Here is a 25,199-nt window from a genome sequence, read left to right on the forward strand (position 1 = left end):
CTAACAACTTTAAAGCTTAGAGGGGTTGTAGCTATTAAGTATAACACAGACAGGACTTGAATAGAAACTACTTAAAAACTAATGAAAGCTATATAATTTTTATGATTTTTTAGCTAAAAGAACAGTTAGCTGTTTTAAATAATAACCTTTAAAAAAATATTCTACCAAGAAAGTACAAAAGTATAGTATAATGAACCAATAGATATAGTAGATCTAGATGGTAGATCGGGCCCAATAAGTTGTGAAACTTAATAATATCCAAAGAGGTAACTTTATCCAAAGAAAGTTAACTATTTAAAGATGACTTCTTATATATGTTATGTCATATATGCTTTAAATCATGCGAGGGAAGAAATTTTTTAACCATATGACCAAAGCAAAGGCTTATCCTATTTTGCGAATGATATCAAAGGATAATTGCTCCTTCTAACCAAATTTTGTTTACTTTCTAACCAATATATGGTAGATTGATCCTCCCCTGTATTCCTATTGGCTGAATTTGGGAGTATGTATCTAGATTATACCTTTTAATAATTCTTACTTGATAATTTCTTTATTGGTGTTCCTTTATTTCTTCAAATCTTGAATGACAGCTTTAAATGACTTATTTTTGATTACATTTTTTTACGGCAATGCTTCGCCTATCTATTATGAAGTGTTGATTTAGGGAAAAGAGAACACTGAAAACATTTTTTACTGTGCTAAGAAAATTGCTAATAAAACATCACATGTTTTATTTTAATAGAGAAAGAGGGGACAATGGGCTATTTATTACCAGCTTATACCAATAACGAAATTAATTTGAAAAAATCACAAACATTAACACTTGTATAGTGTCAGAACTGAATAATCAGAATATAAATGTATACGAGTCGAAGCAAAATTGTAAGTAAATTTGTTGAAAAACTGCTTGATACAGAATAATGTTTATGGACATACTTACATTTTAAGGACTTGATAGAGTTGCTTTGCTTATAATATTGTTCTTTGTTGTCCCAGGAATCAATATACCAAAAAGCAGATCAAAGGGATAATTAGATCACATAAAAAATTGTTGTTAAAAAAGTAGAAAAATCAACATGTTTAAAATGGACGTACGGACATTCTGGTGATGATTATAGAGTTGCTATGCTTTCTAAATCGTACCTAACTACTACAGGAATCATCATGCAAAGTTTGAAATCAATAGGACAATTCTAACATGCCTAAATTAACAAATAAAAGCTATCTATCTTGGACGGACTGACCCTAATTATAGAAAAGCCTCGCTTTTAAAAATCATCCTGTACAAAACATTTTGAAGCAATTCATATAAATCTAATATCTTTAGAGGGGTAGCCAAAAGATATGGTGTATGTCTGTCTGTGTGTGTAGGACTGGACTAAGAACTACGCATGAAAACAGTTTTTAGTATCTTTAAAAGTTTTTTAAAGCAAGAATAAGTTTCCTTTTTTTTTAAATATAACTAATGGCATATAAGAAGCTTCCATGAAAAGAAACCTATTCATTCCAGAAGCTAGCAAGATATTTTAAACATCCTTGATTATATCTCTTTTTTTATGACCATTGTATTTACCTTCACTTTTACTTTATTTCTAAAATAGCAGCTACGCCCCTAGTGGCCTCTAGTGGCACTTTAGAAGTTTTTGTTTGTTAAAGTCTCTACATTACTTCTTTATTTTACGATAATTCTCTTTATGTTACAATGAAGTCTCCCATATATTTTAAATATTTCGATTTTTTGTCATTTCTCTTGGGAGGTTGGTTGTACCCTCTCCCAAAATAGTCATAAACCTTCCCAGAAACCATTAGAATCTACATATTAAGGAGAATCCGATCGGTTCAGCGTTTAGCGAGATCCTTTGGTACAGACACACAGACAAACAAACATCCTGCTACTTTAGTATACGGATTTTAGCGCATCTGAAGGAACACAAATGAATATTATATCAATCAGTTAAATGTAGATGAAATCAGGGATCTAAAGGGATAAGACAATAGTAGATAAATTGATACCCCGCCCAAATTGAATTTTGGGATGCCTAGGCAAAATTTTTGAATTTTGATCTACCTCCCCCCCATATAAAAAAGGCTTGGACGTCCTTGTACTGTACAATTAGTGGTTGAAACGGCTGGATATTAAGATTAATGAACATACCAATTAAATTTCGAAAAAAAGTCCCAAAAGTTATTAAGCTATTGAATAAGAAAACTTTATAATACAAATTTGGGGACTAATGTAATATTTTAGAAAGCCCAATGATCCCTCCCTCCCTGGATTGAATGAGAATTTGTACTTGCTTTCTACCTGACTTAACTAGATAAGATACCTTTTATAATATGTTAAGTATACCTAAGTAATTTTATGTAACCCTAATTAAATAATTAAAAAATAAAATTAAAAAATATGAAAGATAAGTCTTAATTAGAGTAAAGTTTTTTTCGTCTACATAAATAGAAAAAAAGAAACATTATAAATAACTAAAAGTGTACTCATTGTAATAAAATTTGAATTATAGCTCTTTAAATGTAGAATCAAATAATTACATCTATTTTGTTGTTCATTCATTTTAACGAAAAAAAATAATTTGCAAATGTTTAGCACACCTGCCCATTTCCAATATTTGAATATGATTTGTGTTTTTTATATATATTGGGGAGGTTAATTTACCATATTTTCTACTAAAAAAATCACCCTATAAAAAATATTTTGAAGTAACCATTCTTTATAATTATGAAAATAAAAAAATATCTTTAAAGAGGCCTTAGATGATTAATTGCTATTATGTATAACACAGATAGGATGTATGTGGCAGAATTTACAAGGAACCGTGCTCAAAAACTTAAAAAAGATAGAAATATTTTTTTAAAATCTTTAGTTAGAAAAACAATTGGCTGTTTTAAGACATAACCAAAAAGGTACTCGTGTATCAAACCTGATTTTTCTTGACCTAACTTAATGTAACTAAGAACAAAATAGGAACCCCTAGTAAACTTCATAAGGTACCTTAAAGCTTCCCTAAGTCTTACTTAACATTACTACATTTAGGAATACTTAACAATAACTTAGAAACTTCATAGGGATACTTAACTAAAAGCTTACATAAGCCTGACATAAGAAAATACCATTAGGAACACTTATCTTCGTTCGTGATTCTCACTATTATTTTCAATAATTTTTTTTATCTTTTCTCCCCTTTATATTTTTTATGGTAGCTGAACATCTATAACTCACTTTGTCCGTTTGCTGCTACTAACAGAGGTTGCCATCCTTGGTTTGTGAACTATCTTATAGGGAATAGATTGCTACAGTTGTTAAGCTATTATTGAACAATGTTTTGTACATTTAGATGTTTAATTTTAGTGTAAAACTCAAGAGAAAGATGACGACTATTCTATGAAGTTATTCTTTGTCCTTATGTCATTGGCGACGAAACGTCATCTGGATGTGAAAACGACACCCAGAATTTTCGTTCTCCTTTTCTTTTTCTCTTTGTTTGGACTATTTGTGGATATGTTTTATGAGGTGGGTTACTTTTCAAATTGGCGTAGCTACTATACATATAACTTACTTTTCCGTCTGAATTAATTTCACACTTTGACAGATGTCTGTTGCGCTGTTGGATTTACTCAGTTTTTGTATAGTAAAAATTTAAATTTTAAGATAAACCCCCGACAAGAGAAAATTATATAGCGTACCCTTTCTGATGCCAGTATCGATGTTGGATTTTCTACTTTTTAAACTGCTTGTTAAGACTACCCAGATTAATGAAAATCTGCTATATAATGTACATTGTCTTATGTCCTTATCGTTGATAAATTTGCTCAGCTGTTTTATAGTACTTGTTAATATTTCCCCGACTTAGAAAATGAAATTTACTTAGTTGTATGTGAAATAAACTTTCTGTTTTTTTGTGATGATTTCTTTTGCTAATTGGCATCAAAACCACTTTGTATTTTCATGCAGTTGAAGGAGAATTACAAATTCTAGGAGGAAAATAGGATCGACAAATTTGTTACTATTAATATGCATTATATATTTAGAGTCTTGTTCTATCATATCTTGTAGCTGTGCCATTTGAAAAACCTATCAACTTTGCTACTGATATTATTCAACGAGGTAAATCTAACAGGGGCAATTTTAATGATACGTAGATAACGCAGCAAACAGACCCTCAAAATAATCAACTGCAGTAACGGCAAGTAAAATTGCAAGGACGTCTACTATTTTTTTAAGGGTGACAAAATGAGGGGTTTTAAATGTGTTAGGGGGGTTATCTAATGTATCTTTTTTTTAATTTGAGGGGAATGATATAAAAGGTTTCAAAGTTTATGGGGTTGAACACCCTTTACCCCCTTGGACGTCACTAAAAAACTATGAAGAAATTAAACTAAAGTGCTTTGTGTGACGAACAGGCACAAAGCATTAGATAAGCTGCGCTGAGATCAAGGACATTATTTAACGGCAAATGTTACTTTATATCACCTTACTAGCGGCTACACCCTAAAGGCATCTAGGGACCGTAAAATGTTTTACTAAGACCAGCTGTTTAATTAAAAATATCCCTAGGTAGAACATTATATTTTTTTTTATCGTTGACTATTTCTCTGAAGAGGGTGGTGGAACCCTCCCCCAAATAGCTAAAAAAAAAAACATTCCGGGAACTATGAGTATCTACACTGTAAAGGAGAACCATTCGTTTCAGCGGTTAGCGAGATCAATCGGTAGAGATAGACAGACAGACAAACGGAGAACCTTTTACCTTATTATAAGGTTTTGTTTGTCTGATTTGCTCAATTTCGCTTCCATAGATGTTGTCATCCTTGTTATTTTTAGATTCTCGGGTGTACGTGTGTAAGGGTGGTGCGTTTGAGATGCATTTTGCTACAGCTACAAATAAAGGTACCTATATAGTTTATTATTTATAGCTTTTTTTCTACCTATATAAATGTCTAACTGTAAAATCATGATCAATTCTACATATAACTTAACAGATTACTTTCATAACAAACTTAAACAAGTTAAAATATTTCTACTGATACAAAAGTTCCACTAAGAAAGGAGTAAGGTTTTTGCCTGAAGCTTAAGATGAACAGATTGAGTTCTCCTATTTAGGGAAGCTCGGGATGGTTTTAAGCTGTTTATTTTTTATATTTAGGCCTGAGATTAGTTTTAGGCTTTTTATCTACTCTCTTCTTACCCCTGAGAATGAAAATTGAGAAAAGAACTGCTAGGGGCGCAGCTAGCAAGAATCTAAAAAAAATATTTACTTTACATTAATCAAAATGTTTTTTTTTTAACTTTTTAGAACACCATAAATTGTATGAAATGGCAACTGAAAATGGAAAATATGAGTAAGTTGCTTTTAATATTTGCGCAAGTTTTTTAAAAATCTATTGCCTCGCCAAAGTCAAGATGCTAAAATATTATTTTCTTTTTGTAAATGTAAAAAAATCATAGTTATTTACATTGAAATAGCAAATAATAAAAAAAGACGTCATACATTACAAATGACCAATGACAGGCCAATATACATTTATATTGAACATTGGTAAAATGTATACCAACCTATCATTGGTCATTTGTATTTTACGACGTCATGTTTTATCAGGCCCTGAAACTGCTTATAATTTTATTTATTTTTGTAAATGTAATTATCATAACAATTTTTTTTACTTCTGTGAGTAAAAAAAGCATGAAAGAGATTTTTAAAATACATTCAGCGAAGATCAAATTATCAAAAATCGTCATAATGTGCCATTTAACCCTTAATGGTCGGCAGGTCCTGATCCTCCAGGTCTCCAGAAATCTTTAAAAGGCTCCTGTGGACGCAATTTTTAACTTAGAGACTTCAAATTTTAAACTTAAGCTTTTCTTACATGTCTACTTAACGTATTAAAATTTCATAAAGATCCACCGCCGTTTTCCAGCCGACCACCGACTGCGGCGGCTGGCAGCTGCCAAGTACAGCTGCGGCCGCTGAAATTTATATTTTGATATTTCTAATGTAAGATTTACATAAAGATAAACATTTTCTGGAAAACATTTTTCTCCCTCCCCCCCCCCCCCCCCCCCCCGACCGATTAAGGTGCGGCAAGGGGCCCGACTGTAAAGGGTTAACTTTGACCAATCTCTTCAATATGCTTCGCTACAAAGACTGCACGTAGTGTATCGTTCTTGTTTAGAGGAATAGTTGCATGCAATGATGAAAATACATTAAAACAAAACGAAGAGGTGTTATCATTAGGAGCTTCTAGGTAAATATAATATTTAAGCGCAGCTTTTCTATATTTTGAGGTTCTCTGTCCGGCCCCTAGTCATTATAATTTATGTATGATTAACTGTTTGTGCTTATTGATAATCAAAAATAAAGGGATAGTTTCACGAAGTGCATTTAAAAAAAAATAGTGAACTGTAAGTTTTTTCTATTTTAAATAACGTATTAGTGCATAATATAAAGTTATTGATTAAAATTAAAAGATTTGACCAGGGATTTTCCTTAAAAAAATAGTTTTTCATTTTTATTTTCAACTTCGTTACATGTTATATATGGCAAAAACTTTATTGTCATAAATACAACTTTACATAGCATTTACTAGTTAATAGAACTTCAAACTTTTTATACAACAAAATATACATAACAACAAAGAATGACCAATAAAATATTTAGTATAGTACTTAGAGTAGTGATCTTTTTATATGTCTTAGTAGAATATAATAGGCATTGGATAGATATGATTGTGATAAAAAATTTTAATATTGACCTGACCGAACTTTTTTTATTTGACAATATTTAAAAAAGTTAGTGATTTGCAACATAAATTACATGAGAATGGTCTTTTTATATATATATATATTATATGTAGTATGGTTAGTTGGTATTTCCGCGTGAGATAATGTGTATATTGTAAGTAAACCGGACGGTTTTCTTTATTTTTTTAAAAAGAATCTATAGAAAACCTGTCCTATAATGAACCGGACGTTATTTTTTATGTTTTTTAAGTAACTTGTCCCAAGGGGAACCCCTGTTCAATTTTTTTAAAACTCTTGTGAAATATGTGGAAAAAGATTCTCTCATATTGGTGTTTTGGCTATACATATTTGGAAAAAAATAGACCATTCTCATGTAATTTATGTGGCAAATCACTTTAACTTTTTTAGATATTGTTAAATAAAAAAAGTTTGGTCGGGTCAATGTTAAAAATTCTTTAACATATAATCATATCTATCCAATGCCTAATATATTCTACTAAGACATATAAAAGTTCACTACTCTAAGTACCTTAACTCTTTAAATACACTTCATAGAACTATCCCTTTAATGATTTTATAAAAAGGAATTGAAAAACTGTTCTTTTTTCATAACAAGGAAATCAATAACCATCAAGTAGCTAACCGCTAAAAAATTACTGATGGGAATACGAACAAGGTGATATATTGAGCTGATGTTGAAACTAAGAATAAATATATTCGAGAAAAATAATCACAGAACCTTTCATTTAATGTGTATCTTTAAATATTTTTATTCTCAAACGTGACGTGTTTGACAGACCGACGGACCACGTAAATCACATACTGGATACTCATTGTTTTAGAGAATATTCACAAAAAAGCAGTAATCTTAAATAGCAGCCGAAAAACTCACATTTAAAAAGCTTTTAATTGGCTTTTGCTAAGCTACTTATGAACAATATTTTTCTTATTTTATAATATTTTAATTTTTTTTCAGATTACTACCAAGAGCGAGAACACTTTCTTTCAGACAAGAATATTTTGATAAACTTGGGTAGTTAACATTTTGAGTAGCGCAGCTACTTTATTATTCACATTGTTTGTATGTCTTGTCCGTAAAATAAACTAGAGAGAAAATTAAATTAGCTTTTCGTCTTTAACTATATATATGTGTAAATATATAGGACTGAATTACAACATTTATCAATATTTTATCCTGTAATATAAAGTAGTAAGGCTTTTTGGTCTGAAGTAAAGTTCTCGAAAATTTCTGGTTCGAATGGATTGTACTTTTTAAGGAAGCTTTGCATATGTCTATGGATGGTTCTAGGTTTTTTTTATTTATTAGGTTTAAGTCGGGGGATGGATTTAAGCTATTTTTTTAACCCTTCAATACAATCTTTCTAGATGCTAGGAGAGCAGCCGATAATACAGTGTATAATAAAACCAGAAAATTATATTCATTTTTCAGAGAAAACCCTTTCTATATTGGACAAGAGATGTTGCTTAATTTCTACACTGGTCTGCCTGTCAGAAAGAACGCCCCCTGGAAGCCTGAGCTAGGTACAGATTGATTCAGCTTTTTAGTTATTTTGATAGCCGCCATTGATCAGAAATAAGGTATAGCCAATAAGCAAAATAAATCTGAAATAATAAAAAGGTCGTTATTACTACGAAGGGTTGTCCCCCAAAATCACGAAACCTTTTTTTCGAATTATTTCAGTATGGGACAGATTTTCCTCACAGAAGCAGCCATTTTCTATTTAGCTATTCTGTGTCTTTCTGCCTGTTTATCTTTAATGCCACTATATCTATCTATCTATACCAGTATTTTACCATTAATATTTTAGTTACATGATTTTAAACAGCTTTGTTAATATTGAATCTTATAATTCTTGATTTTTCATAAAAATGTTTAGACAGAATAATCCGTCACTTGACAGCTGCTGGCATAATTAACAAATGGCTTAGAGATGAATTTAATCCAAAGGTAAAAAAGAAAAATAATTTTTGCGGGGGGATATTACCCTTCCCCAAAAAAACATCCATGGAGCTTAAAAGTAACATTTTTTGAGAGGGTGGTAGGGTTGACCCGCCCCCCCCCCCAATATTTTTTTAAAACCCTTCCTTGGACCTTCACTGAAAAAGATAACTATATATCGGTTCGGTGTTTAGCGAAGTCTCTCGCTACAAACATCCTGTTACTTTTATATACATGGACAATGTTTATTTTTTTAAAGATTGGTAAGTCTTTAATTTTATATAGATTTCTTGCTAATTTTCAACATTTTCAGATTTTTATGAAAGCTCCTGAGAAAGCAACAGTAGAAAGAATTGGCCTGGTGTATTTTTTGTTTCCTGGTTTCATTCTGGTGGGAGGTCTCGTTACAGGCAAGAACGTCCAAGCTTTTTCATTTGGGGGAGGGGGGGGGGGGGCGGTAAAATTTTAAATTCAAAATTTTGGTGTGTGGTAATCATCCCTTAACCTCCCCCCCCCCGTTTGACCATCCTTGGTTACAGGTATAGATTAATAGCTCTAAAGTTTTTTTAAAAAGTGTGTGTGTTAAGCACTGATATCCCCCTTATTATTAAATAGAAAATAAGGGGGGGGGGGGAGCGGAGTCCAACCTTGCGCTTAAAAGTTTACCTAATAAACAAGAAAGACTTCCATAATTAGCGAAGCACAAAAATCCTGGTTGGACAGACAAACGGACAAAGTTAAACAGACATATTTAGGGAGAGAGAAGTCTATGTCTTTTAAAGCATGATCGATAGAAAGACCGGCCAAGTAAATTCAATACTGGCTGCTCATGGTTATAAGGAATTATCACTCATAATTTCAGTCTTCTATATTAAATAACAGCTGAGAAAATAGCATTACCCCCATAGTGTTACTTAATGACGGGCTAACTGACGGGAGAGACAAAGTGAATTATAGAGTAGCTTCCCGACTATAAATATAATTATACATTATACAAATACAAAATTATAATCTTACTTATTAAACATATACATATAAAACAAGGGTGACAACATACAAAAATGCGAAGCTCTGAAACCATCTAGGGAAGGACAAACAAACAATAACAATTGTAGAGTGTCAGAATTTCAGAACTTACTAAGCAGGATATCAATTTATTAATCTAAAAATTGTATAAAATTATAATGTAAAATTGTTGCAAAGATGCTAAACTTATAATTTTGTACCTGATTGTTCTAGGCATCACTTTTTTTGACGGACTTTATGTTAACGGTTATAGAGTTGCTACGCTTCCTAGCAATTACAGGAATCAGTATGCAAAAGTTTGAAATTGATAGGACAACCTCCCTAATTTAACGATGAGAGCTACCCGTTACGTACGGACGGATGGGCCGATCCTAACTATAAAAAAGCTTCACTTTTAAACTTAAATTGTTAAGGCGGCCTGGCTCTTGCTTTGGAGATTTGTTTGACAAAGAAAAAGAAATTAGATATGATATAAATTTATGTGTTATTTAATAAACCAAAAAATATAGAATTTATGTTTATGTGTGTTTTTTACTTTTCTTAGAAAAGATATATTTAGTCCGTCCGTTTTTCTTTCATACTACCGGGAAAGATATTTATTATTATTGGAGCTTTACGACTGATTTTTTTCTTCTAAAGATGATAAAATATGACAATAAAAGTGTTTGTTAATTTAAAAATTTTATGATATGATAACTACTATGATATAATAACAATAAGGATAAAAACATCCAGAAATTTCGAAAAACAAACATATACTAACATAAAGCTTAATAATCATCGTCTTAGATAATTGCAAAAGCAAATTTACTTCAGCAATAAAGCTACGTCCCCAAAATTACAAATATACAACTTTAGAAAAGTAAATAATTCTAATGTCAATATCTAAAATACCTTAAAATTATACAAAGAAGACTGAGATGACAAAAAATAGAGTTGCTTGTCCTTTAATCTTTAGACATAAAAATCCAGCCCTCAAAACGTTGGGAAATTAGATTTTGATACTAATTAATATCAGACCAAAATCAACAAATGAATAAAGAAATAAGTTGTAAAACATAAAAGCGGCTGACGGAAAAGCTGCCCAACCGCCAAGGATGTTTTATACTTAATTATGATCCATAATTATGTAAATGTTTCAATCCTCTGTCTTTCATATGAGCTTAGAAAACAAACAATCAAAAGGACATTTCTAATTATAGAGTAGTACTCGATACTGATAAGTACATTTCTTGATTTTATTTGTTTTGAACAAATCATCATTATTATATACAAATATCAAGTAACATATGTTGCATATGGCAATATCCCAAACTGAAAAAGCGGATCGGCTGCGGCTAGAATAATTTTCTGGGGCAGCTTTATTTAAGAGATTAGTCGCCCTTTTAGACGTTTAATGTCGCTGTTGGTACAATATTATCTTACAATGCGTTTGTAATTGTCGGATTACACGAGGCTGCAGCAGCGTTTACAAAATGATTAAAATTTGGAGGTCGGCTACACGAGACAAAATTCGGCTGTCGAGTCCTGTTTTCAAACTAATATTTTTTCAGACATTTTTTAAATATATAATAAAGAGGTCATTTTGGTAAATAAATATACTGTCCATCCAGGGATGGGACAATGGATTTAAAACGTTAAAATAAAAGTTAAACGGACTAAAAAATGCACTTACTATTTTCTTAAAATTTTATGAAGAAATCTATTTTCACGGCTTTCAGTGTGAACTCTTGAATTGAATTTATTGCCCATTGTTCCATCCCGATATCCATGATAGCGTCTTACTTATATTTTTATTTAGTTTAAATCAGACAATACATATTACATATTTCCAGTTATGAGCTTAAAAATTGGTGATTTTTATTTCATTTGTTATTACTGATATATATTTTAATAAGACCTAATGGATATTCAATAACAATTAAAAGAACTACGCGTTTTATTAGATGACTTTTTATAAGTAGTTTTCAGGGAAGCTCATCGCAAGAATATTGAAAAAGGGCAGATACATCTTTGGAGGATAATATTTTGGTGATTGCGGCTGTCTAAAAATTGTTCGGCTTGGCTTTGTCTGCGGAAAGTTTCTATTCGGTGTTATAGCTTTGTTTGCTTTTAGCTAGGCTGTGTGCAAAAAATAAACTCATAAAAACTACCTATACAAGTTGTAAACTGGAGAATTCTAGTTTTTTTTGTACTAAAATTTTACACTATTAATTAAATATATTTCAAATCGAAATAGGTTTAGATCAAACAACATCAGTTTGTAATGTGAATATAAACATATTTAATTTTAAAAAGATTAGCAAATCAGACAATTAGTGCATTATTTTTATTGTTAAGAACAAACACCACCCCAAAAACAGACGATTATCTTCCATAACTTTCAAGAGAAAAAGTTTCGAAAGATGATTATTTGTTGATTGACATATAGTCATTAGAATGGACATTTGGAAATAAAGAGAAGCTTTCTTCTAGCAAATTATTTGGCTAAAAAGATAAAATCAAAATTTCAGCTACTTCAGACAATATTGTCCTTGTTAAAACTCTCATTATTAGGTATATCTTTGGCCTTTGGTAGCCTTGGAGCAACAGCGGCATTCGCAGTTCTCAGCGATCCTGACATTCCACTGCCGACAAAACAAGTAAAGTTTTCGTAGCAAAGCTATCACATCATTAACGTTGTCTGCCCGTCAATCTATCCGTAACGATATGTAGTAATTTTTTTGGCTGAAATATTTTGTAAATATTCTCAGCATATGATTTTCTTGGTCTCTCGGTGTTTCAGTCTGTCAGTGCTACAATAATATAAATATGAAAACATAATATGTCGAGATTTTTTTTATCTAAATATTTTAACTGTCAAAAATCTTTGAATTAAAAGAAATCCAAAAAAAAAGAATTATAAATAAATCTTAAAAATTCTTAACTCTAGCTTATCCATTTGGTAACTTACATATAGGACTTTAAACTACGTCGGTATCCAAAGTTTTTTATAGCTTTATCTTATTAGCTTATTTAAAAAGTTGGTTACTTTTAATTATTTGTGATTGGTTGGTTTCAATCTTGTATTGTTCAAACTTCTAAAGCAATAATTTCAATCTAGGGAAGAGGGAATTTTGTTCAGATCATCAATCTGGGTGAACATTAATATATCGTTTATTGTCCTATCCCTTAAGATCCCTGGGCTGGAGAGAATATTTAACACAAAATACTATTTCTCCACCCATTCTCCTAATGATTTAAATCTCCGAAAAGGTATTCTTTAATCAAAATTAGGAGAAGATTGATTTATCGTACATTGTCATACTCCTGCAAGAAACAACATTAAATTTAGATCTTAATCTTAATCTTTTATATTAAAAGAAAACAGAAAAGCCCAAATCAGCTGTTATAATTGGAGGGGGAATTCTAGGATTATCTACGGCATTTCAGGTAAATTTATATTTTAATTACAGGTAAGAGGGTGTTTTATATAAGTTTGAACACACCCCGTATTAATTTTTTTCCTTATTAGTTTGAACCCCTTATCCAAATTCATATAATTAAAATCATAGAACTATATCTTTATGATATAGCTAGGCTTAAATTAGTTGTTATGATTAACTTTGCCAATAAGAATCCACTTAATGATATCTTTGTCTATTCGCCTGTTCTGCTTTATATTTAGATAAAATTCATCTTTATATAAATTACTTCTTATGGAAATACCATCCTTGTTCTAGATGATTTTGCAAAAAAATTGTTTTAGTTGAACCGCAGAGGGGTGGAAGTGACTATTTTGGAGAAAAATTCAAGTCCAGCTCAAGTAAGTGTTTCAAGTTTTGCAAGGATTAATTCATTCACATAATTCATTCATAAAGCAGCTTATAGTATCTAATAGAAAATGTCGCCATACAATACTAATGACCAATGATAGGCCAGTATAACTATACATTTTACCATTGGTCAATTAAAATGTATACTGATCAGTTGTATTGTATGACGTCATTTTTATTTGGTACTATAAGAGGCTTCTTAATCTTCATTGGTAATCATTAAAAGAAATGCAAAACTTTAGTTTTTTTCATGGAAACATAAAATATTTAAAATTGCAATGGAGGAGTTATTGTACCCTCCATGATTTATCTAGGTAGCATCTTATTGAAATGGAGCAGTTATTGTACCATCCATGATTTATTTAGGTAGCATCTTATTGAAATGGAGCAGTTATTGTACCCTCCATGATTTATCTAGGTTGCATCTTAATGAAATGGAGCAGTTATTGTACCCTCCATGATTTATCTAGGTAGCATCTTATTGAAATGGAGCAGTTATTGTACCATTCATGATTTATCTAGGTAGCATCTTATTGTAATGGAGCAGTTATTGTACCCTCCATGATTTATCTAGGTTGCATCTTATTGTAAAGAAGCAGCTATTGTACCCTCCATGATTTATCTGGGTTGCATCTTATTGTAATGGAGCAGTTATTATACCCTCCATGATTTTTCTAGGTAGCATATTATTATGATGGAGCAGTTATTGTACCCTCCATGTTTTATCTAGGTAGCATCTTATTGTAATGGAGCAGTTATTGTACCCTCAATGGCAGCCAGTTGGGCCAGTGCACAACTTCTTGGTATGCTCAAAACTTTTAGCATTACAATAATGTCAATAAGTAGCTCAGCAATATAAATCCTTTAACTTATTTAGAGCAACTCTATAATCGGTATGCCAATTTTACAATAAAAATAGGAAATTTTTAGCGTATTTTAATCAGGAAACTAAAACATTACATTTCAGCAATTTGCAATGAAAAATCACACAACCTCAATAAAGACTATTACTACCAAAGTTTTGTCATGTTTTGTCCATAAATCACAAAATACTACAATGTTACGAAATTTTTAAAATTCATAAAAATAAGAAAGATAGCAAACTATTACTTTATTTACAGCTACTTTGGTCCAAACCCTAAGAAACTATGGCTAATCAATCAATCAAAATTTATTTACAGCTGATAACCCCGGTGAATTGAAAAGTATGAGTCTTAGTCTGAAAGCACTAACAGATCCTGCATTTTTAAGGTATATATTTTGGTTAATTTCCAATAATCCTTCATCTAAAACAAAATACCCCTAATGCAGCTCAGATCACAATTATTGCATGAAAACTTTGGAAATTGTTACTTCTACATTATAAGAGATATAAGTTTTCCGGAATTTTAATGTAGGGAGGAGATTTGAAATCTGCATCAAATTTTAAGGATTTTTTATAAAATTCGTTTTTTGTATAATTCTTTATCTAAAAGCGGAAATACATTTTAAGTTAATTAATTTTGACCAATACGATAGGTGGATTTTAAACTACCTGCGCTCTAATTGGTTGAATGATGTACGACATCCAATCAGAGCGCTGATTTTTTAAATCCACCAATCACGGATGCCAAAATTAATTAACTTAATTTGTATTTCCGCTTTTAGATAAAGAATTATACAAAAAACGAATTTTATAAAAAAAATCCTTAAAATTTGATGCAGATTTCAAATCTCCTCTCTACATTAAAATTCCGGAAAACTTATATCTCTTATTCTACAACCCAAATCAAGATACGGATTACAGAACAAGTTTACCAACTTGGAAGGCCGGTCAGTAACATTTACAGTCCATCTCCTATTTTTAATGACTGCGGATGCGTAAATTAATCAGTCTCTGATTTTTATTTACGTTTCTATGGACAATATATAATGTTAGGTGGAGTGCATGGTTTTGGTTCAACAGTTTCTGGCCAGGCAGGGCAAATTACAATCATGAATCTCAAAGACAACTGGCATTGTTTAGTTTAAGGTAAGAGGTTCAAGATTTAATTAAGATTATAAAAATGACTGATTGAGAAATTGCTGCACAGATTGGTCACAATTTGTCAATGTAATTTGAAAGTTTTTTTTCTTAGAAAAAGATCTCATCCTAATTCCCTGCTAATTCCTAATGCCCCAGTTTTTGTAAGTTTTTTCCCATTTTGATGGAAAGGTGGTAGATCAGATCAGATCAGATCAGCCCAGAGTAAAAGGACGAAGCCTCTGTTAGAAAAAAACATTAACACAAGTCAATTAACAACCACGTACCTAACTATTATTAAACTTTTAGATGTATGAATGAAGAGATTGAAGAATATGGAGAAACTTTAGGCTTTAATAAAGGAGCAAATGGTAAGTAATTTAGAAAATAACAAGCGGCTTCGCCAGTATCACTTAAATTAAACAACGACGATTATGTCCAGGTAGCGGGAGTGTTTGACATCACAATAAGCTAAATTTACTGAAGAGTGAAAGAAATACAATAGAATGAATATCAAATAAGCAAATGAGTAAATTTATGTAAAGCTTGCAAAACTTATATCTAATAATGTAAATCCAAACTTTAGGTACGCTTAAACTGTTTCACAACAAGGCTGATATGAACAAATTTATCAACTCAAAGCAGGTTAAAACAATTACATTTATGTTCGACCATAATTACTGCAGCAATTTTATATAAAAAAAACCAGTGCATTCTACTTACGCTATATAGTAACGGATATATCCTAAGCTAATTACTATGTAACTGCGGTTATAATAGCTGTTGAAAAAATATCAATTGTAAATTAAACGATGTTATTTTTAGGCCAAATTTTGGAGCAACCAAAATATGCCCTTTAAAGAATTGACTGTTGAAGAATGTCTTGAATTAGGTAAAAATAAAGCTTACTAATATTATTTTTGTTCAATATGTGAAGGTAATTACACAGACAACTAAACCTAAGCTGTTTTAACCTGCGGGTAGCCTAACCTTTGCTATACTAGGTTGGGCTAACCTAAACCATAAAAATAATTACTACTAAAATCTAACATATTTAAATAGAAAACCTAGTTTTATTCTATGATAACCTTTGTACTTTTTAGAGCCTGGAATAGCTAATTTAGAGGATTGGAATGGAAGGTAAAAAACAACAAAGTTTTGTATTTTTTTTCATGTTTTTCCTATCACTATTCTGTTTAATTTTTCCGTTGTTTGAGCCCTACTTTAACCCTTAAACACCTTGCAGGGCTCCGTCATTTCACGTTTAATAAACAAAAAAGAATGTTTTGAATGTTTAATAGGCCAGAATACATATTACCATTAGTCAATTAAAATGTAAAACACATGTCCCTTTTTGTTAAAAAATTTCTTTAATCTACAATATTCTCTTAAATTCTCTAATCTATAATTCATTGATCTATCCTTTTGTTAAGTTCAGTGAATGGGAATGAAGATTTGGTCGGAGGAGTTTATTGTCCTATGGACTCCAGTGGAGATATTCATGTGTACTGCAAAAATATAGGTAGTTAAATCCCAAGAATAAATTATTAAATTCAAGGCATTTAGAACATAATATTGCCGTTTAGGAATAGTTGTTATTATTTTAATGCTCATGGAAAATTGTCTGTAAGATCAAACGATATCGTTTTACAATTTAAAGATATTTTTTATATAACAACAAAGTAACAAATTTGTCCATAATCCTTATATAAAAGTGACATGATGTCTGGTTGTCTGTTAGTTTTAGGTAAAATATTAAAGGAAGAGTCCTTATTGTCTGCTATACATGTTTTATTTCAGTATGGCTAAGAACCGGTTGTAATCTAACACTTACCTTTACCTTTTTAAAATGACGATGCTACTCTGTAATTCACTTTGTCTGTCCGTCAGCATATAACTTACTTGGTCTATCGGTCATGCTGCAAAGAAATAAAATTTTTCGTGATTTTTCTATATTTGATAATCCATATCATCTGTAATTCTTTTTTTGACAAATGGAAATCTTCTCTATAACTCGATTACTTGGTTCGTCGTTGTTTTTTTGTGCTTTGATACTTATGGATGTTGTCATTACCCTCCTTGTTTTCGCTTTTGATTTGATACTTGTTTTTTTTATTTTCAGAGAAGCTGTGCCTAGGTTCTAGGATTTTGCTAAATAATTTTTAATAAAAAAAAATGTTTTAAAACTTTAGGTACATTCCTTGTTTATCTCTACTAGTTGTAAGCTGTCTGTCTATATTATTTTTCAGATGAATAGAATGATTTGTATATCGTTCAAAAAGTTGTTGTCAAAAAGTTGAAATCAGCAAATTTTAAATGTACATATGGACTTTCTAGTAACGCTTATAGAGTTTCTACGCTTTCTAAACTGTATCTGACTGTTACATAAATCATCATCCAAAGTTTGAAATCGACAGGACAATTCTAACAAAAGGAGCTAACAAAGACGTATGCGGACGTACAGACATAAAAACCCTAATTATAGAAAAGTTATAAAATTATTATTTAACAAAAAATATCCAGAAAGAGGTGTAAAGATAGAATATAATTCTACTGTAACTGCAATAAATGTTGATGATGATGGTCTAATTCATTCTGTCCAAGTTAATGGAGACAAGAAGTTCAGGTTATATTTACAATCATGCTGAGGTATTGATAAATAGGAATAGTTATGAGTGGTGAAGCATTCTATATTTTTTAAAGCGAAGCTTTTCTATAATTAGTGTCGGTCCGTCCGTCCACAACGGTTAGCTCTTTTCGTTAATTTTGACATTTTAGAATTATCCTATCGATTTCAATCTTTGCATGATGATTCCTATAGAAATTAGGTACGATTTAGAAAGTGTAGCAACTCTATAATAGTTACCTGAATGTCCTCATTAGATGTGGGGTGAACTCCTACCTTTTCAAATTTTGTTTAAAGGGTGTAAATTTTATTGTGTATCTTCTCAAGGTAGAAAAATCCTAATATCCAAGATAATAGGCTATAACAAAGGACAGGTTTGGAAGCTTACCTGAAAGGAATACCAAATTCAGTCTAAAACATCTCAATGAAAAGAATCGTATAAATTCAGAGGCGAGCACACTTATTCATCAAAGGGATGTAAAATATTAAACAAATGAAAAAAAGGGTAAGGCATTCATTTCTAACAGTTTGTAGCAGGGAGGGTGTTGACACACCCCTTCCGCACGCCACTGGTTTAATTTCAGGTCTGATGTTTATGTGCTGGCAATGGGAGCTACTTCTGGAGGTTTGGCCAGGACTCTGGGAGTCAATGTACCTGTGTATCCATTGAAGGTAAAATCATCCAGGGATTGTTACTGTTTTGCCACATATCGCGTCAACCAACCACTTTAGTTTTTTTTTAATTTAGGGGAGTTATTTTCTTTTAAGGTTGATTTCTCTTAGGAGGTTGGCAGTGCCCTCTCCAAAAACTGGTTATATCCTATGGAGAAGCTTCACTATATCAATGGATTTAGAATACGAGGATATATTGACAGGAAAAAATTTGTTGTCCATTTTTGATAATATGTATCTCATTCATTGGTCAGTTCGTTTATCCAGAAGGAGGGGAGAGGATAGAGTAAAGGGGATGGATGGGTATTGTTATTTTAGCAAGCTGGGAGTATCACTTTATTAGAGTACATGGAAATCTGGTGCAATATCCAAGTAATTATATATCGATAACTTTAAATTAGAACCATTATAAAAGAATGATATGTTTTTCTTAGATGTTAAATTACATTTTAATAATGGTGTCATGCTTAGGTTTTTTTTCAGGGACATATGGCAACAGTGAAGATAAATCCTGAGATGCCAGCCATCAAAACAAACATTTATAGTCCTAAACAAGGTCTTCTAGGGTAAGCCATTTTGTATAGGTCTTGGAAGTCTCACAGTTGTATTCAGCTACCAGTCGCTTGCCAAAATTTTCAGCCAAAGTAGAGCAGTTACTAGAAAGCCAATAAACTATATTAGGAAATATTAAACTGTATATTACACTGGTACTAATTTTAATAACTTTGGGTTCTTTAATACAAACTTGATTGGTTGGTTTCAAACTTGTATGAGCCAACCTTTTCAACCAATAATTTGAAAATACATATGGGGTAATTTTGTTTACATAATAGGGGTTTAGATAAATTCATCGTAAATATTTGTAAATCTATGCACTTGAAACTAGAAATAAGTTATATCTAGAAACCAAAACAAATCAAAATTAAAATTTAGGGGGCAGAAAAAATGTTTTACTCTGACTAACCCCCCAAAACAACTGAAATCAGAATTTTTTTTGAAATTATATTGGTTGTTGGTTAGTGCTGATTACAAATTAACTTTTCTAGGGTAATGGGGGATTCCCAAGTAAGATTATCAGGAATTGTGGAAGCTGTTGGTTTTAATGTAAGTAAATTTCACAAATAATCTTGAAGACGAAGCAACTCTATAAACAGGGTATTCCAGTCCGACTCACAGAGAACAATCAGTACCAAAATAAATATATTTTCTGTTCTTAATCTGTAGTAAATGTCTCTTTAAGGTTTTCTCTGCATGCTTTTACTCCCTCTTTCTTTTTGTTGTGGTGGCTAAACTGTTCTGTCAACTTCCTATTTGGTTTTTCTAATTTACGTACCATAATACCTTCTTTTTTAGTATCATGTTTGTAGTTCTGTCCGCTCACTAGATATAATTGTCCTTGTTGAAAAATTATGTTCAAGTTTAGCCAATTAGAAATCTAGTGCTACTTATTTTAAAATTTTAGTATGAAATAGAACCAGAAAAAGGAAGATCATTGATTGATAAGGTAAGTCTATTATTTAATTCTTTTAAAAATCAAGGCTTTTCTATAATTAAGTTCGGTCTTTCTGTACGTCAAAAACACATAGCTCTTTTCGTTGAAATAGACATTTTATAATTGTCCTACCGATTTCAAACTTTGCATGATGATTGCTATAACAATTAGGAATTAAGTATTAGGAAGCTTCTGCTTAGCAACTCTATTGCCATTATCAGAAAGTCCATTTAAAACATGCTGATTTTTAACCTTTTTAAAAGTGAGACTTTTCTATAATTAGGGTCGGTCCGTCCGTACGTCCGTCACAGAGAGTTAGCTCTTTTCGTTAATTTCAACAGGGAATTGTCCTATTGATTTCAAACTTTGCATGATGATTCCTATAGTAGTAAGGTACAATTTGACATGATACGGCCATTTTATGGATTTAAGATAGAATTTTCTTGTCGCTGTTATGATTTTCACTATTCTTGTATGATTAACTTGTATGGTTAACTTGTTTTATTAACTTTTATCCCTTATTAGGTTGAAGGTGTGATGAAGCCCAACTATCTTCTTAAGGATACGGTATAACTTCATTATCCTATTATAAAAATTAGAAGAGCGCAAATTTCTTCCCTTAAAGAGACGTGTAGATAGTGTATAGGAAATGTATCACCCTCCTTAACATTACACCCCAATGGACGCCTCTGGTTGTATAGCTAATAAACAAGCTCTTTTTTATTTTACTATTCTCTTACTTATTTCATATTATTTTAAAAACCTTCGCTACTATTAGACTTAAATTTGTTTACTATCCTATCATTGGTCATTTGTATTGTATGACGTCATTTTTTATTAGGCACTGTAAGCTGCTTCTTTTGTTCAGGCTTGGTTCCATTCCTGCCTACGTCCTGTTAGTTGTGATGATGTTGCTATCCTGGGACAGTCTAAAGTCAACAATTTATTCATCAACACAGGTAAAATACTATTCCGTTTTGGATCAAGTAGTGGCTTGGGACACTTATCTAAACACAAAAGGGCTTTTTACCTTATCCCTCATGGATTTACACGAACATTTTAAAACAGAATGTATAGTATCCCATAGAAGGTCGGTGAATTTTAGTATAAGAGCCCTCTGCACTGCATGGCCTGGTCTATAAATGTATTTTTTTTTTAATCTTAAAAGTTGGGTATATTAGGGAAGCTGTTTCAAAAAATAAGTTTAAATGAAAGCACCATCCACATAATTAAAAGATAGAAAACAATTTATCAATATTAATTTATAGCAATGATTTATCTTATAAAGTTTTACTAATTTCAGGTCAGGGAAGCAAGGGATGGTCTTTCAGCTGGGGTTGCTCAACATTTGTAGCCCAGGTCAAAAATTGAATCATTAAGCTAGATATGAGCTTTTCATTTCAAAATATAATAATTAGAATTCAATTCTAATGTAAGAGTAGATTTATCTTGGGAGAGTGGAGGTATCCTCCCCTAAATTATATAAAAATATTCTGGGAACTCTAAAGAAACTCCACTGTAAAGGAGAAGTAATCAGTCTAGCGGTTAGATAGATCAAAACAGACAGACATACAAACATTAAGACTATTATAAATCCTATTTACAAGTTTTTAATTGTAGCGAGGCTACTCTATAATTCACAATGTCCGTCAGTCCGTCCGTAATTAATTAATTGAAGGAAACGTGATTTTCTCGGCTCCTATAAAAGGTAGAAAGCTGAAACTTTTTGACAACATTCTCATCATTAAGGAGCACAATTAACTATAAGACATCCATGATGGTCGGACTGCTTTTTAGCAGGTTTTAGACTATTTTTATATTTTCCAAATTTTCCCCATATCTTTGGTGTTTATGGTCCGATTTTCTTAAATTTTTTTCAGTAAAAAATATCAAAATTAAATTTCCCGTCGTTTGAAGAAAACAACGATGACGGACAGGCTGCCTTTTTGCAGGTTTTTGGATATTTTTATATTTTTTACATTTTTCTCCAAATCTTTGGTGTTTATGGTCCGATTTTCGAAATTGTTTTGCATTAACAGTTTCAAAATATTTTTTCTCATTGTTATGTGCATCTAGTATATAATTTACTTTAACCGTCTTAGTCACACAAAATAAAACAAGGTTTTGTGTTTATTTTCTCCAATAAATCTATTCTTGAATTAATAAATACACTTTAAATCTACTTGTACGTATTCCCATTCACAATTTTTTATGCTTTGCTACTTATGGATGTTGTCATCCTTGTTTTAATTATTTTTCTGTAAAGATCTCGCTATAAGCTCTGTGCTGATTAAGTTATCTATTTTTCATATTTAGGGGGGTGGTTTATATTTAAGTCATAGAAAGGTTTAAGGCTATTTTGTTGGTGCAACCGATAAGGATAATAAAAAGATATCTTATTTTTCAGTTGATTTGTGGAGAAGAAACCTATCTGGAACCAAAAAGGAAAATCAAGATCTTATTTTTTATTATTTTATTTTATAACCTTTTGTTTACTCATGACCGTGGCTCAATACTTAGCGGGTAAGTGATAGGTTCGAATCTCGGCTTAGCACCGCGTCATAGGTAAAGACGTTAAAAATGTTTGCCTCTGTTTCTATGTCAGGTGCACAACATTGATAGTAAGTGTAAGGGGAATGCCTTGGTACAGAACAGGCGCTATTCATTACCACACAGTTAGGACTTCTCAGAGAAAGGTCGTGCAATCAAAGAATTGGTTGTCTGATGGGTGTTAATTAACCTAGTGGCCCAGATGTTTGGAAAGAATAGGAGACATTTGGCTACCCTTAGTTATCCTTGGTTGTTAGACCTGGCGTATGAGTGTCATGGACAGCATCCCTGGCCGTAATTGATGAGGTACTGTCTTTGTAGCATACTATCTGATGTCGTGGAAGGACATAGAAATAAGACCTTAAATATAGAGTGGAAGTAAACTAAAAATTACCCTAATGAGCATCTATCTTTAATAAAAGGTTTGATGTTTTTTCTTTGATAAAAATAAGATCTTTAAAAAATAGATATTCCCCTTTGAGATTCCATCCATTTACAAGATTCCTTTAGATTCTAATTTTAAATTATTAAGATGTTAATATAAATGTATTTATTAATAAATATAGATATATACAGTGTTTTTATATGAGAACTTGTTTAAAGCAAATTTACCCCCACTTTCTTATGATCAAATCTCCTACCCTTTGCAAGAATGGCTGCAAAACGCTTGAAAGTTGAGATATAGAGCTAAAAATTTATACAGATACTATTGGTGACATGTACTAGAATATTTTAAAGTTTGCAGGCCATCTCAACCAGGGAGGGAGTACTGGCTCCCAAAGTACTCCCTCCATTCTTGCAAAGGGTAGAAGATTTGAGCATAAGAAAAATGCGATAAAACCATTTTTAGATGTTGACACCTTAGTTTTGAATTTTTTAATTTACTGTTTTTTTTAAATAAAAACATAAATATTTTTTTGCGTTTCTATTAATGGTTATAAAAAACGAAGAAAAAAGCCATTAATCAATAAATTCTGATAACTATAAGTGGGGAATAATTGCTTTAAAAAAAGTTCTCATAAAAAAACACACTGTATATATATTAAACAAATTAGTTTTTAGTAGCAACGCTACTCTATAATTTACTATGTCTGTCTGGCCGTCAGTCCGTAACGCTATGGGAGAATTGTGAATTCTCGACTGCTATTTAAGATAAAATTCTGAAACTTCTTGTCAACATTCCCATCGTTGTGGTCGGACAAATAACTACTAAACGGACAAGTAAATTTTTTTATTTTTCACATTTTTCTTCATATCTTTGGTGTTTTTGGTCGAATTTCGGTGAGAAAAATGACTGGCAAATAATATTAAATATGGGGAGTCAGAGCTTATTATAGACGCCCAGTCAAACATGCGTCATCTCTCCAAAAATATTAAATGACAATTTCAAATTCATAGAAATGATAGGAATGCTTTTTTCATTTAAAAATGAAAAGCAAATGACCAGCATTTTTTTTTCATTTTTGTAATTTTCCCCCAAATGCCAGAAAGATGAAAAGAATATTTTTTTTCATTGAAAATGAAAAGTGAATTACCAGCATTTATTTTTCATTTTTGTAATTTTTGGAAAAATGACCCGGCATTAAATTTTCATGTTTGACTTTTACCAAATTATGCCAAGAATCTTCATATCATTAAGAGATGAAAAATAAATGCTGGTCATTTACTTTTCATTTTTTCATGAAAAAAAAAACATTCCTGTCATCTTTTTTTCATCTAAATGACTTTCATTTAATTTTCATGCCATTCTTTTTTTATATATTACATGGTTAGAAAAAATCCCGCTAGAGGTCTTAAATTTTAATTTCAAAAGTGGGAAAAGTTAAGTAAAAATAAATTTAATTAAAACTGAGTAATTATTATGTTATTAGAAAATATAACGTAAATATTTTTGAACATGAAAGGAATTTTTAACATTCATTTAAAATAAAGAAATCTTATTTGAATTACAATTTCAATTAGTCCTATAAACGACTAAATTTAGTGTCAACTACAACACATTATTTATTTTAGTAAAATCTTTGGCCATCATACTTAGGTACATGTGGCAAGTCCTTGGATGCTGCTTTACATTATTTATTATTTCTGTATAAAGATGACCTGGCATGTAAATTTCATTTCTCTACAAACATGACTGTCATTTAAAAGTCAGGTCTCCACAAAAATGATTGTCATTTAAAATTCATTTCTATAATCATCAAAATCGGTGCCATTTTAGAAGGGAGTTGATTCTGAAATATCCCTAATTTTCATTTTTCTGGCATGATGTTTTTAAACGAATAGATGTAAGCGAAAAAGATGA

At 31.2% G+C, this 25,199-nt stretch overlaps 2 protein-coding genes across 2 annotated transcripts in view; both read left to right on the top strand.

Moving 5' to 3' along the window:
• LOC145320093 (glutamate receptor ionotropic, kainate 2-like) overlaps positions 1-11,546 on the top strand; it is a 34,949-nt gene extending 23,403 nt beyond the window's left edge. Inside the window, exons 15-24 of the mRNA XM_080162534.1 lie at positions 3,365-3,526; positions 4,045-4,120; positions 4,838-4,903; positions 5,310-5,355; positions 6,187-6,258; positions 7,731-7,787; positions 8,205-8,296; positions 8,653-8,723; positions 9,028-9,124; positions 11,542-11,546. Of these exons, the coding sequence (XP_080018660.1) occupies positions 3,365-3,526; positions 4,045-4,120; positions 4,838-4,903; positions 5,310-5,355; positions 6,187-6,258; positions 7,731-7,787; positions 8,205-8,296; positions 8,653-8,723; positions 9,028-9,124; positions 11,542-11,546 (744 nt within the window). The remainder of the gene's footprint in view (positions 1-3,364; positions 3,527-4,044; positions 4,121-4,837; positions 4,904-5,309; positions 5,356-6,186; positions 6,259-7,730; positions 7,788-8,204; positions 8,297-8,652; positions 8,724-9,027; positions 9,125-11,541) is intronic.
• LOC145320302 (D-amino acid dehydrogenase-like) lies at positions 11,531-23,919 on the top strand. The gene is made up of 23 exons (XM_080162716.1): positions 11,531-11,593; positions 12,297-12,382; positions 13,104-13,172; positions 13,489-13,545; positions 14,286-14,358; positions 14,737-14,806; positions 15,474-15,566; positions 15,867-15,928; positions 16,144-16,202; positions 16,383-16,449; positions 16,661-16,697; positions 16,991-17,079; positions 17,680-17,694; positions 18,081-18,183; positions 18,768-18,855; positions 19,339-19,421; positions 19,902-19,959; positions 20,318-20,359; positions 20,873-20,914; positions 21,216-21,306; positions 21,651-21,706; positions 22,755-22,790; positions 23,363-23,919. The coding sequence occupies exons 1-23, from the start codon at positions 11,578-11,580 to the stop codon at positions 23,405-23,407; spliced, it is 1,437 nt and encodes a 478-aa protein (XP_080018842.1). The 5' UTR covers positions 11,531-11,577; the 3' UTR covers positions 23,408-23,919.
• The last annotated feature ends 1,280 nt before the right edge of the window (positions 23,920-25,199 follow it).

The sequence above is a fragment of the Acartia tonsa genome, chromosome 5 (genome assembly GCF_053477335.1).
Source record: "Acartia tonsa isolate MP-2025a chromosome 5, ASM5347733v1, whole genome shotgun sequence".
In the NCBI taxonomy this organism is placed as follows: Eukaryota; Metazoa; Arthropoda; class Copepoda; order Calanoida; family Acartiidae; genus Acartia; species Acartia tonsa.

Bases quoted from the DNA above. Each gene is read 5' to 3' on its own strand.
- LOC145320302 (XM_080162716.1), top strand. The intron at 15,929-16,143 runs GTAAGTAATTTA...TCCAAACTTTAG, and splicing joins CTTTAATAAAGGAGCAAATG to GTACGCTTAAACTGTTTCAC. The intron at 18,856-19,338 runs GTAAAATCATCC...GTTTTTTTTCAG, and splicing joins TACCTGTGTATCCATTGAAG to GGACATATGGCAACAGTGAA.